At 38.9% G+C, this 14,736-nt stretch overlaps 1 protein-coding gene across 1 annotated transcript in view; it reads left to right on the top strand.

Annotated features, from left to right (window-relative positions):
* ZNF385B (zinc finger protein 385B) overlaps positions 1–14,736 on the top strand; it is a 146,208-nt gene that overhangs the window by 80,570 nt on the left and 50,902 nt on the right. Inside the window, exon 2 of the mRNA XM_009278622.1 lies at positions 7,150–7,280. Coding sequence (XP_009276897.1) covers positions 7,150–7,280 — 131 coding nt within the window. The remainder of the gene's footprint in view (positions 1–7,149; positions 7,281–14,736) is intronic.

Below are 14,736 nucleotides of genomic sequence, written 5' to 3'. Positions count from 1 at the left end.
CCCAGCGCCTAATATTTCAATGAGGAAGGGTCTGATCTAATGAAGATTTGCTTACTTGTAAGTACAAGTAGGTTTATGTTTTTATTTTTAGAGTTCTTATGTGAAATACATGCCGTATATAGCTATACTTATCTTCTGATTGTAAATGAGCTATATATAATTATCAATATTAGGTAAGTAAGTGATGGTTGACTTTTTGGATTGATTAAATGCCAGAGCTTCTGTTTGTTTCATCAGCACCAGATTTCAATTTATTTTTGGTATTGACCTAGTTGGTGGAATCCTACATGTATTTGAAATGTAGAAATACCTCATTTCATGGTATCTGATTTTGTACAAAAGGATAATACGGAATTCTGTTAACACGCCTTCATAGAACATTTATTTCTAGGTGGATAATAATGGAAATACTAACTTCATGCTCAAGCATACTAGAAATCATGTTTTAATTTGTAAGGAGAGAATTATTTTCATAATCTGACATGTTTTTTAGATAAGTCATTCTTGAGCACAAAGGGTTTAAACTGTGCAATATATAGATAATTTGTAAATTGCAGTGAAGTTGCATCAAATGCTTCTGGGTTTGCTGAAACATCTACTGAAAAAATAAACTCAGAATGGAGTGCAAAATATTTGGCATGTCATTTTTGTATCCATATGCTGCTATGGAAGCCTAGACCTGGACCAATGCTTTCTTATCACTTGTCTTATGAGTGTTACACAGGGTGGTTCTTGCTTAATGCTGTTGAGTAGCCGTAAGCTCTACACTAGTTCTTGCTGCCTTTTCTTGTGGCTTCTGAAAAAACCCACATCTTTGAGGATTTATCCAATTTTAGTTGCCAAACATGGATGGCTCTGTATGGTTTGTGCTGTTTAAATCAGTTAAAAAGTCAATGGAAGGTCTGACTGCTCTTAAACTAATGTTTATGAGGTATGAATTCAGTGCAGTCTCCAAGTTGTAAAAGATGCATGTGTAACAGTAGCTCTGGTGGTAATCATATCAACTCCCAAAGGAGCTGCATCCTCATTCATTAGTGAGTTAGTTTGTACGGTGCCCTGGGGGCAGAGAAGTTCTTAGCATTTTTCCTGTTGTCAACTGGGGGCTGTGCCATGTCTCATGTATGCTGGGCTTCTGCTTCAAGTTATATTTAAAAATAAGTTACATTGCCTGGATAGTGAGTTATCTCTTAGGATCATGTTAATTTGCCATTTGGGAAAATCTGCTGAATGAATGGTCTTATCTTTCCTTGACTACTTTACTTTTGACAGACTGGAATCCCTATGGATATCATAAGTCTCATTTATCATAATACCATATTATAAGGAAGCAATGTTTGTTCTGCTGAGTGAATTCTGAAAAAAAAAATCTACTAAAATGCTATATTTATTCACATCACTTTTTATTTAAGGGGGGAGAATGTCTTAAAGTTCACCTCCATGAGTATTATTAATGGAATACTTCTAGAATAGCTTTTTCCTTAAGCATTTTGATATCAACACCTGCTGTTCAGTAACTCAGAATTACTTTACTTGCACTTAACTTGTTTTTAGCAGTTTCTCTTAGGCATAAACAGAAACACATGACATTCTTTAATACTCATGTATAGCCGTAACTAAACAAACAAAATCAGAAAATTTCTGGATCCTGCAAACTGATCATACTGAGAAGGAAAAAAGACTAATATTTACATTAATTTTTGAGAAAGATCTCAGGGGTAATGTCATATAAATACCTAAGCTACAAAATGTAGTGACTTGCAAGGGATTGATTTTGCCTTTCATTTATGGGGGGGAAAAAAACTGTAGTGAAAGCAGGTAAGTCTGGGGTATGATGCAATGAGGGCAACAGATACAAGGGAAGAAAGCTATTAATTTTTTTATGAGGTGCATTTTTGTAGTTAGGTGGTGGGGTTATAAACATAATTTTGTTGTGCCAGTCTTCCCACAAAGCTGCATATAAGCAACTGTAGGAAAGTTTTGGGCAAGTTTGTTGTGGGGGGAGGTTGTTGGTGGTTTTTTGTTTGTTTGTTTGTTTGGGGGGTGTTGTTTTTTTCCAAGGCATAGTCAGTAGAGATGAAGAGAGTTTTATTCAGTATGAAAGCCTTGGTACTACCTCTGGCTCTAACCTGTTTATAAAACTGGTTGTGAGCTACGTGCTGAAGTAAATATTTCTGACAATGTTCAAAACTTCCACTGACAAATTAATAAACTGTACTGAAAGCTGTGGAGTCCCAGAAAAAGCTTGTAGGTGAACGGATGCAGAATTACCTCAAAATCTTTCCAGGGAGCCATTTCAAACATGTCCTGCCTGATCTTCCATCTTCTGGAGCTCTGAAGGAAAACGCTGAAATGGAGATGACAGTGTGAGGTCTAAAGGCGGGGGTGGCTGTGCGTAGTTTAGTTGCGGTCCATAACGAATTCAGCCAACGTGGACAAAACAGAAGGGAGAACTTGTCATCCACCATTGAAGGGATACTGTTGGCTCAAGCAGTGTCTGAAAAATGCTGTGCTAAAAAGGTCAAGGGAGGAGAAAGCCCAGATCTCGCCTATTCCATCAGTTATATTGCTACTGTTCCCTGGCCAGGTAAGACTACTCAACATTGGTGTAGAAAGTAAAGGTTCCTCATAGCTGAAAATGGTCAGACAATTCAGGGATGAAAAAGCCAGCACAGCCTGTCCCTAAACTGAAAATTCTTCGGTGTAACTTGCGTAAGCAGTGGTGGGTGTTAATAATTCAAACAAGGTCCCTTTGAAGTTTTCCCAAATACTGTTCATGGCACAAGTTAAAACAAAGGCAACCATCTGCAATCTGAGGTGGATGTAGATAGTCCAGTTCACAGAAATTTGTCAACTGGATACTTTTATTCATTCCTGATAGCATTTCAGTTACTCTTCCACTGCTCTTGTTTTGAGTGTGGACTGCTTCCTTGGATCTGAGGATTAAAACATTGTAGTAGCATCTTTAGGTAATAGAAAAAGGGGAGAGACTTGAGTATGGCTTTAGATTTCTCTATAGTTGCCTTTAATGAAGACTTTGGAAGAGCATGCTTTCAAGTCTGGAAAGTAATTAATTTCTTTAAGTATGCTGAAATTGTTCACAAAATATGTTTTAGATGAGTAAGTTTTGTGGTGGAATTGAGTTTTTTTTGTGTAATGGTCTAATATTGACCCAAATCGGAGGAATTAATGTGCAGGTGTTACACCATTTTTTGTTGTGTTTGTGATAAAGAAAAGCACTTAGGGAGAAAATCACAGAAGTAATATTTTCACAAATAGTTTTCAGGAAGGTACAAAGGGAGAAATTGTGTGCTTAGATTTGACTGAACTTGACACCACACTTACTTGAAAAAGATGAGCAGTGACTGTTAACTATGGCCAAAGTTAACTGTGATTGCCTCTGCCAAAACTGCGATCTTGCCAGTCTTGGCTTCTGCAGTTTTTCTGTGAAGCTGCAGAAGAGCTGGGGGCGGCGGGGGATTGTTGGTATAGATTCCTTGAGTCCCCATGTCGTCAGTCCCCTTTCTGGCTCCTGGGTAAAGCGTGTCTCGCTGGCCCCTGGGACTCATCTTGCCATGGGAGTGACTGATACAAGACTTCCTAATTGCTCCCCCAAAGTATCACTTTCACTGCATAATCTATTAATTATGTGCCTTTTTTGTTAGAGACAGATCAAATTTGGGTAAAGATGATAACCTTTCATAACTTTTGCAAAAACATCAGTGGCCCAGTGCATTGCAGTGTGCGTGAAGCCATATGTACGTGGCTAAAGAGGAACAGTGCCTGTTACACAGGGACTTGTTTTTCAGATAAATATGTGTAGGAGGAAGAAAAACTTTTAATAAAATGAGACATTCTGGATCATCTGCTCCGATGAAAACCTGTTTTCCTTCTCTTAGAGAAGGGTAAAAGGGACCAGTGAGGATCAGTGCATTTTGGCAAAGTCTGTCTGCTGCTTGCATCTCCAGTACGTAGGTAACTCCTGCCGTGGGAGTCAAAATTGAAGTTACAAATGTAAAATACTGTTTAAAAATTATGAGGCTGAAATGAGCAAATGAATTTACAAGAAAGATCAGTTATAATTTGCCAAAGATTTACAAGTAGTTTAAAACAATCTGTGTTTGACATGGTAAATTATCTTTATCATTAAAATGCTAATGAAATGGTAAACATAGAAAGATAATGAAGTTTGTCAGCTACATCTTTCTCGTGCCAGTATTCCTGCTTAGCTCAGGTCTGCATACAGATTTGCTGGAGTGGTGGTGAGAATCTATCTGACCTTTGGGAGCAATGCCAGTGTAAAACTGTGCCCAGTTCTGTTTGATTTGATGATTTTGTCCTGAAGTGCTTCTGCCTGTAGTTTAGGTCATCTTTATCTGATCATTCTTCCAGAGGCTTTCAAAGATGGGTCTGAAAATCAAACTTCAGTCAAACAGGGTCACTGGTATTTGATCGGCAATAGCTGAAGTAGTAAACTGGCAGACGGAAGTGAACAAATCTCTTATTATTAATGCCTCCACTAATCAGTCTGGCAGGTGTGTATGTTTTCTATTCTGTACAGACTCCAAATGTATCCTAGTCTACTGGTCATATATTACTCTGGCAGCAGAAACACCATGGACTGCAAAACTGCAGGCAGATTTCAAATGTTTTGTCGCATGAAATGATCTGTACTCAGCCAAGGAGTACAAAGAAGATTGCATTGTTTGCAGGAGGATGCTAATTGTTTTTTGATTTTTAAATTAAAACTTTTATGCCAAATGCTTTTAAAACCTTGGTTAAGGACAGCATCAGAAACCTAGCTTAACTCTGAGTTTAAATGTCAGTGACAATTTAACTCTATTCTGGTTTTTTTTTTTCTGTAAAATTTAGTTAAAATATGTAACCATAGCTTCATTGAAGTATGTATATGTAAAGAGAGGACAAGTCTTTTTTTAACTTCATGGATCTTTAATTGCTTATGAACTTCAAAGAGAAACTTGTAGAAGTTAGATTGATGATGGCACTTTATGGACTTTAGGTAATTGAATACAACATAGCTGCTGTTTGAATACAACTCTGAAATCCAAATTATGTAAATCTACCGTTTCAGAACCAGCTAGTAGAAATATTCATCTTTTTTGCAGTTGAAGATACTTCCTTTGGATAAATCCTTTGACACACTGCTTTCCTATTGATGCATTTTTTTCATTATGGATATGAAGAAGAAACTATAGGCATGTTAGACAGCCTTTAGCTTTTTGACGTTTGTGACCTCACTTGAATAAGCTTTGACTTACAGTTAATTAAGCACAACTGTCAATGAGCTTCATGGGCTTACGCAGAAACAAACCTGACATTTTTTAAAGTATTGAGGTAGGAGAAGGGAGAAGATATTCTGGGAAAGTGTCTCAAGCACATTTTTCCTTTCAAGTTGTGCAGCTCAGTTGGGATGGTGTTCAACAGTTCACTCTCCATATTTGTAAATGACCCATCTTTCTGCAATCATCACACTTTTCCTATACAAGAAACAGAGAACAGATTATAGCCTGCCATTCATCTGCTAGACCATAATATAATGTTTACTGTGCTGCAGCTGTGATCAAAATGACTGTCTCTCCAGCATCTATAAAATTTGAGCTCAGGGCTAGTTATAAGTGTTTGGTCGTCCAAAAAATCCATGCAGCCCCATCTGGCTTCTGAACTCAGCTTTCCCCTTGGATACTGTAGGATGGGTTTGAAATTGTTTCTGTGGAGGCAGGATGATGAGATGAAAAGGAGGAAAGTTTCTACTCTGCCTTCAATTTTGTGTGTCCTTAACAGTGAGAAAGGGAGATCCCTTAATGGAAGACTGGTACTAAGGCAGCCCATATGGATTACCTGGCATCTTGCAAGTAGATGCGAATGATTTGGTTTCATGGGAGAAGAGGGGGAAAATTGCTTGTTTACTTTTCTCCTTAACCCCTCCCCCCCCCCCACTGGGTTTAAAAAGCTCAGACAACTTCTATGAGAAAAAGCTTAGGTATTGTGTCAACTCTGCTTGAGACCAGAGAAACTCCTAAGAGGACTGTTATGCTCCTGGCTGATGTGCTGGCCACCGGTGAGTGGGAGAAGGAGGTAATTATGGAGAAATTCTGGCAGAGGAAGGAGAGACAAGAGTGTGACTCACTCTCCTTTAGAGTTGTGGGACACTTGTGTTCCAGTGCCTGCTCCAGTAGGTGTTGAATTATTTATTCAACCCAGGAAGCAGAAACTGAGGGGTTTGTTTGGTTTTTTTTTTCATTTTTTATTTCAATGAGAGAAATTTTATTTGAAATCTATTTTGTATGATTTCTGGAAAAAAAATACTCCCACAGGCATAGCTGGAAGCTGTGTACTAGGCACACTATTGTGTAAATAGGGCAGATAGCTAGTTAAAAATGAATATTTGGACATCTGTGCCTTCCCATTCCTTCAGGGTCTTGCTGGGGAATGATTCTCAAGTGCATACAGAAAGAATTTCAGCATGTAGATTTCTGGAAAGCTCTTGTTTGGAGAGAAAGATCTGGGTTCCAATTAAGAAAATGCTAGTTTGCATTGCATGTAAAGAGTTGTGTTCGTTTGTGCTAGCTGATTATTTAATGTTGGCTGTTTTCTAATATTTGCCTTGCACTGTAAAACAGAAGACTTTTTTTTTTTAAATGTTAGGTGAAATGATGTTTGTGCAGCACCTGACAGTTACAGATGCTGTCAGAAGAGGAAAAAATAAACATGCAGCTCACTATTTGGAAACAGACCTCTGGATTTCAGCTTGCATGTATTGTCTGTGCTAGCTGATCTAATAGGCGACCATGAATTGCAAAAGCATCTGACTTTTATGGGTACCCATCCTGGCCTTTTTGGCACAGAGGATTTTTTCAGCTTTAGAAAGGATTTATTCTACCTGCCAGTGTGATTTATATACCATATGTCTCCTCTTCAGCATCTGAGTATCCATGGCCATAGGGAAGTGCTCTGCCTCATCAGTAGTGTGTGGAAATAGGTTTCTTTTAATGATATTAACTCCTACAGAGCCACTTTATTACCTCGCTGTATTATTTTTTCTTGGCGTTTGTGTCAGCAAGAGATAGCTATACCGTGTGTGATGTGGAAAGGAGAGTACTATGAATTCCTGGTTTTGTTTGCTCTTGGCAGGCACTACTACACTTCCCACCCTTGTGCGCACACCTACCTTGATGATGCAGCCTTCCCTGGATATCAAACCCTTTATGTCCTTCCCTGTGGACAGCAGCTCTGCTGTTGGATTCTTCCCAAATTTTAACACAGTAAGTAAAGGTGTTTCCACATTTAGTTTCAGTGTATGCTTTCCAAGCTGGTTCTAATATCCAGTATTGAAGCTGCCTTAAAACAGTGCATCGCTGACACAATTTTAGAGAACCCTTTTTGTCTGTGCTGTGGTGGTTGCTATTCCCTTGTGTGAAAGACTTGAGTGGTACCCAGCCTTCGCACTGTGAATGGGGACGATTTATTTTAACTTGGTCTGTTGGGGTGGTGTTTGCACACTGAAAAAAACCCCCCACAATAGAGATTTGATAAGTGATAGAATAATTTTGAGCATTTGCCTGGGCATGTGCATTTCCACGTTCTGTAAAAAAGGAAAAAGCAAAAGCTAATGGAAAAACAGGTATGACAGGTAAGGCCTAGATCCTCCACTGACTTGAATCAAGCTAAGTCTATTACAGCCAGTGAAGCAACGGGAGGATCTTGTTAAGCCTGTATAATAACAATGAAGTCTAAAATTGCGAAGCCAACCAATGTGAAAAATGTGAACCTGCTACTTTTAGTTTATGGTAAAGCATCTTGGGTTTTTGCAAAAAAAAAAAAAAATTATTGCCAAAATAATGCTCAATGCTTCTGTAGTTCTCCATGTTTGTCAGAGCAGCAATAACAAAAATACTATCTTCTGTAGTTCTTACTTCTTTAACAGCTCATAAAATGGTTCTGAATGTTAGTAAAATGCTTTTTTGCTATCGTACTTTATCATTTGTTTAATTAATTATTATCTTAAATGCATCGAGTACGCCAAAACCAGTATTTTGCATGTTGCCACTCAGGTTTCCATGTGTGGAGGTAATTCAGCATGGAACGAGTCAGCAAAGAGTAAGCTAATAGCAACAGGAAGGAAACTGCTCATTTCTGCCAAGTCAGCAAGTACAGTCTGTTCGTACATGACCATTGCCTGAACTGTACGGCATCGCACTTGTCACTGTAATTGCGGGGGGGATGGAAAGGGAAGCAGTGTCACCACCGCCAGACAGCGATCGGCTGAATCACTACCAAGTGTTTCCTTCTGCAAACTCACCTTCTGTCTGAAGTTAAAACAGCAAGAAGATTTTTTTTTTTCATGACTTGCAAATAATCTTGCTGACAGGCCTTGCGCTACAGCACGTGGTGCTGTGGGATGGTTATGAGGTAACGTATCAGCCAGCTTCTTTCAAATGTCAGCAGCCCAATGCATATTATAAACAGTAACAAATCTTTCTAATTCATTGCAAAACGTATATGTGAAAATTGTGCATTTATGAGGGAGATGTGGGGATGTGCATGTGTATAGATTGGGAGAGTACATGCATGTGCATGTGTACAAAGAGATAAAAGATTAAAAAAAGTCCAGGTATGTTTGAAGTGCAGGACCAAAACTCAATACAATTTTAAGAAAGCAGTGTGTCATTCTCATCTTCTTGGCATGATGCAATTCATATTCATTTTCCATCCTCTTTCAAATACATTCAAGAATTTTATTTGTTATTGATTTGTCTGCTTTTCAGTTGCACTGGTTTTATAGGTGAGCTTTTTCACAGAACTGTACATAAAGACTTGGAGAACCTTTTCTTCAGGGATGCTGTAGTTGTAGAGTCAACCAGCATTATTTGCTTACTGGTGGTATTATTGAATTTCTGAGTTGCAGTAGCCTCTAGAGACAGAGTAATTTGGCTATTTAGACTGGTTTTGCCTATGTACACTAGCTTACATTTATCTGGGTTACATTCCATTTGCCTAATTCCTGGAGTGTTTATCCTTCACACCTGTCATTCCTCTCCAAACTTTTATGGGTTTTATTAAAAAAGAGAGGCCTGGGGTAATCGACAAATATTGTTGACTCTGTGTCTACTTCCTCCCTTGGAATTCTTGATAATTATATAAAATCATGCTGCTATGCACCACAGACACCGCATGTTTAAACTCTCTTTTTTTGAGGAACAGTGTGGTTCAGTACTACTCTATTTCTAATTCAGAGACTTTGCCATTTATCTTCCAGGTATTGATTTTCCCTAACAGTCTTTTACAATGAACTTTAAAGCTCACTGGAAGACTAAATCATACATGGTTATCTACTGACAGGCACAGTGAACGCCACCTGTCATGCACTTCCTTTCTTTCTAACTTAGCACAACCTTTGCAAATGTAGATTTCCATGTTTGTGTATATATAATCTTTTTTTTATTTTTCACTGTAAAGTGAGTGATGGGGGGAGTATGTAAAAGTTTGTAAAAAGCCTTTTTCCAGAAGATCGAGTTTGAGTGAGTAGAAGCTAAATCCAGTTGACCCATAATGTATGTCATCCAAAGTGCCATAATTTTTCATCTAGTGCAGGAACAGAATATTAGAAGAGCTTTTTGTCCCTTCCCCCCAAAAAAGCCACCAGTTGCCTTATGGTTCAGTGAGGAAACCTATGCACTTCACTCACAAGAGGACTTGTCAAGGACTGTAGACAGTGAAACCTCTAGTGTGCAGCACTCAATCTCTTTGCCTTCAGTAGGACTGAGGGGACCCTGCAGCACGTGCCAGGGCCGCTGTTCGTGCATGCATGTGTTCACTGAAGGTGGCAAAAAGAAATGTGTTCTCAAGAGAAAACTTCTTCGGATCCACCTGTTCATTTTCAATGGCAGTCAGGTATGGAAACATTTTTCTAAACCTTGCCAGGAGGTAGTTTCTGACTTAATTTCAGTGGCCTGAAAAAAGAAAAGTTTCTGCTTAGGATCTTGATACAGTAACTACCAGGGCAGGAAAAACAAGGTTAAATATATTAACTACAAACATGTTTAAAGGAACACCCCCTACAGTGTTTCCAAAAGAACGTCTCTTATTTATGGAAATATATTTAAAATCTGGGGTAAACCCTTTCTTATATAGTTAACTTTGACAGTTTTAAATTCTGAAAACATCTGTGATGCACCAGATGAAACATCAGTGTTCCCATTTCGTTTGTGAAAGTGTTCTGATCACTTGCTTCTCTCCACATGGGTACTTTCAAATGAAGCACTGAGCAGACCCTGATTTTTTTAAAAGAAATGCCTACCCGAAGTATATCTTATTTTCTTGATGGAATTGTGTGATTTAGTTTAAAATGCCTCTCTTCTGTTTCTCCCAAAAACATTAATAGTTCTAAAAATGCTGTGGACATATATATAGTACTTACCAATTCACGCCCCAATTAAATTTGTCTTTGTTCCTTAGGACTTGCTTATTATATAGGAAAAATTAATTGGGGAATGATTGCACTAACTCCTTGGATACATACTTTTATTCCTCCATAAGGGTGCCTTTTTGTTTCAACAGATTTGCCAGAAAGGGGTCTTCTAAGAGCAGAATGAAGGATTCCAAGCAGAGAGGTATTGCAGAATAGGTGCTCTCTTCTTTCCTGGCCTTTTCACAGCACCAGCAAATAGTTTTGTCAGAACAGGACAGGCACGATCAGGCTGTCACAGCCTGAACCTGAGTTGCTGCACAGAAGGACAAACCCTCTCTCTGAAGTGCTGCAGCAGCGGATCCAAAGGTGTCATCATGTTTGTCCTGGCACCAAGTTCTAAAAGCTCTTGCTCATACCCCTCTGTCTGAAACGCATAGCTTGAATCAAATTCTCAGCTGGCATTACTTAAAATGTTCTTGTTTATAGCAAAAATGGGAGACAGCATTATAGGAACTTCCCAAATTGGTACCTCCAATTTGGAATGGATGTGTACAAAAAGGTATTGTTTAAGCAGAGCTCTTTTTTAGTGTGCTAAAATAACTTTAGTGATTCTTTAACATGTAACATCTTGCATATTGATGACATTTAAAGATCTGTAAGACTTCAAAGTCAAGTGTGTAAAGTGAGTGGAAATCAAAGTTAAGATTACTGTGGTCCCCACTGTGCGTTTATTATAATGTAATCTTGAATTTCACACTCACTGGCTTCCACTACACAGCTTCACCTTCTGTACCATTCTTTCTCTACACCTCCCTGATTTTCTGTCTCATGTCATCCATCTTGTGGACTGAATGAAGAAAGGACGCTTTGTGATCACATCATGGAAGGTTATCATGATGCATGCGCTGAAGTGACTGAAAGCTAGGGTTTGTCTTGCAAGGCAAACTTAATGATCACTGTCTGCATCTCCCTATAAAGGATGTATACTCCCCAGAAAAAAAATCTCAAAACTCCAGTGCATTCTACCTTGTCCTGAAATGAGAGCAGCACTACATGATTCAAATTTAGTCAAAGTGGTACAGCCAGGGACCCATCAGTCTGCACAAAAGCAGTATCAGCAATTTTTCAGATTCTATCATAGAAAATAATCGGCAATTCATATGCTTCCTTCCGAGTTTGTTATGGCCTCAGGGGTGATCAAAGCTACTCTTGTAGCTTTCACATTAGTGAAATATTTTCCATCTAACTAGCCCATGATTGGTTTCTAAATGCTGGTTCATACCTTCATATTTTAGAGGACACAGGGGTTAATGTGGCCTAGTTACTGCTTCGGTGTCTATTTCTCTTCAAGTAGGTTTATGCTGAATCTTTATATTAGAGTTCCCTCAATCCCCTTGCAAAGTGCACCAGAAGTTTTTTACATTTGCCAATGAAGGTGAGCCAGCTGGAATGGGCTACAGGAAGGGAAGGAGGAGCTGACTAGTAACTTAGAAATCTCTTTCTCTTCTCTAGCATTAGCCTTGCTGGACTAAGTATCCCTGGCCTACTCCCAAGACAACTACTGGGAGGAACTAATTTGCTCTTTCCTCTTTTGCATTTTCAATTATGTCCCTCATTTTTATTTGCTACCTATCTGGTTCTCATTTGAAGGGCCCAGTAATCAGCCAAGGCAGAAGCAGAGGTCTGCAGATAAGAGCGTAGGGCACTCGTATCACCGTCTTCCCTCGCCCCTCTGTGCCAAGTGCCTCTTCTGCGTTTGGCACAGCGCCGTGGCTCAGGAGCTTGCTGTTTCCTTAGCAGGGTCTGAATTCAGCCACTTAACACCCTGCTGCAGTGCCAAAGTACGCTCTGGAGCTCAGGATTTTATACAGGAGGAGCAAATTACAGATGCAGCCAACTGGATGCTGCCAACCTGTTATCTATGGTCCTCTTTATTGGAGTAGCCTGTCCATGTGCTCTGATTTCCCCTTTTCCCTTTTGTGAAGTGCTGGAGGGGACTGACCTGCTCTGCTCCTCTCCCTCTGAAACACTCTGCTCCAGAAGGTGAAGTTCTGTAAGAGCTATACTTTACACTCATTAACTAACAGCACAGAAAGGAAATTCAAGCAATTAACTTAGAAGGAAAGGTGTTTTGTGGGCTAGCTGGGTATTTTGCTTGGGGTTTTTGGTTGTTTTTTTAATCAAGAAATGGCACGACTTTTTTCTTACAGACATTTTATACCCTTTTTTTTATAGTCATGCAGGCACAGAAGGCATTTCAGGTTTGTCTTCTATTCCTGTGTCAAGCACTTAAAAACATTTCTATTTCACTTTTAGTTATTATGGATATAATAGTTCATGTTTTCCAAGTCATAGCCAGAATCACCCAAACTACAACATGAAGAATCAGCCTGTTACCTTTTATAAAGGGAATAAAAGAGAATAATAGGTGTTTGCCCAGATATTTACAGGTGAGGAAAGCAGAGGTTCAGGAACCACATAATAAAGCCCAAATTCTGGCAGCACAGACCTCTGAGTTGTGAATCAGTCTTTGATAGCTTTTACAGTTTGTGGTGTTTTAACATAAAGATGCATGTTTTCTAGTTCCTGTCAGGAATCTCTTCAAAGAGCAACTCTTTGTTAAATAAGTGAGCCTAAATAAGTACTTTTCTGCCTTGTTTCTAGTCTTTAATACATATTATCCTCAGGGAAAAAAAATCTTACTTAAAATAATACAGGCTGGCTTTAAGGGAGAATCTCTTCAAACATTAATTATTGTTTAAAGTTTCTGGTTACTTTATATTTTCTCTAACAGGAATGGGATGGATAAGCTTCCTCCTCTCAGTTCCCACGTGCAGCCAGATAGGAAACCCTGTCTCTAAGGAGAAAGTGCACTGACATGCACTGCTGAAAAACAGAAATCGCCAGGTGCAGTAGCCTTTCCCTACCGCTTTACAGGAGCTCGCTGTCCATGGTGTGGCTTTTGAGAAATGGCTCCTAAATTGCTGCACTACTTCCATTGTTGTGCATGCAAGTAGTTAGGTCATCAGCTTAATTCTGTAAAGAAATACAGTTTCTGCATACAAATCCTACTTTTTGCTGAGTCCTCCAGAAAATCTGTTCCTTGGCTACGTGTTTCATCTCTGTCTTTACAGAAAGCTTGGAGCTAGTCTCTCTGACACTTCAACAGTATTTATTTCTTTTACTGCTCAGCATAGGGAAAAACTAAAAAGCTTTTATCTTCATTGAATTGCTTTCTTCTCAAGTTAGTAGTATGTTCATGACACAAGGAAGCTGGTTAAAGGAGAGGGTTGTTAGCCATAAATATTTTAGGCATTAGACCACTGAAGGATGTTTTGCAAATGGACTGCGAGGAAAATGTCTCCCCTCAAAGCAAGCAGTCGCAAAATTATAGTTTAAGACAAACAGGGCACATGTGTTGCACCACTGTGCTTATAAAGGTTTTGCTAGTTTCTAGTTATAAGTCTTGTCCTAAGCAAAATCCTAGAGCACCTTTAGAGAAATCTAAATCCTCCATGTGTCTGATGAATACAGAAGTGGCTGCTTTTGCAGCATGCTGGCTGTACATGGCTGGCTTTCCTGCCCTCCCTTAGACCTTAATCACATTGTTCCATGAGAAACTAAGAATTACTGCAATAATTATTAATTAATAAATGATAAGAATGTAGCGAAGAATTCATTCTTGTTGTACTCTTTCTTTCTGAATGTGGATATAGCTAGTGGTCTTTTAATCTAGATACAATCAATTTTATGACAATTTAAAAGTACTGTATGGCAATTTAAAGTCATAGTGTGAAACCTGTCTTTCTTTAGCATACCTGAAAACCAATGATACACAGATTTGAAGCACTGACCAGCTCGTTTCAATTACCAGAGCAAGGCTGATTTGAAGATCTGTGCCTTTCAAACTGGTCTTCTCTGTATTCAGTCTGTCTGGTCTCGCAGTAGAGATACCATGAACTTCAGCTGCTTCCCCAAGTTAACACTAGGGAAAGAGGATCACATTTCTTGCTCACGTATTTGTGAGAAGAGACACGTTTCTACCTTGCTTTGTGTCTCATTTACTTAGATTTAAAGAAAAAAAAAAACACCCAAACAAACAAACAATCAAAACCCAACAGACTTTGATACTACATTAAGTTTCAGGACAGGTTAATTAGAAATGGAAAGTTCCTTTAAAGAATCATATCTAACTACAGCGCTTTTTAATCAAAAGCATTTTAAAGGCTGTCTGTGTAGTGTGTAGTACTGATCAACCCCCCCCCCAAACCAAAACCCAACCCAAAAACAACGCACTGGATTTAAATGAC

This window comes from Aptenodytes forsteri, unplaced genomic scaffold, assembly GCF_000699145.1.
Source record: "Aptenodytes forsteri isolate BGI_AS27 unplaced genomic scaffold, ASM69914v1 Scaffold257, whole genome shotgun sequence".
Classification (NCBI taxonomy): Eukaryota; Metazoa; Chordata; class Aves; order Sphenisciformes; family Spheniscidae; genus Aptenodytes; species Aptenodytes forsteri.
Note: the sequence above shows the minus strand (reverse complement) of the source record. Positions and strands in the feature narration are given on the sequence as shown.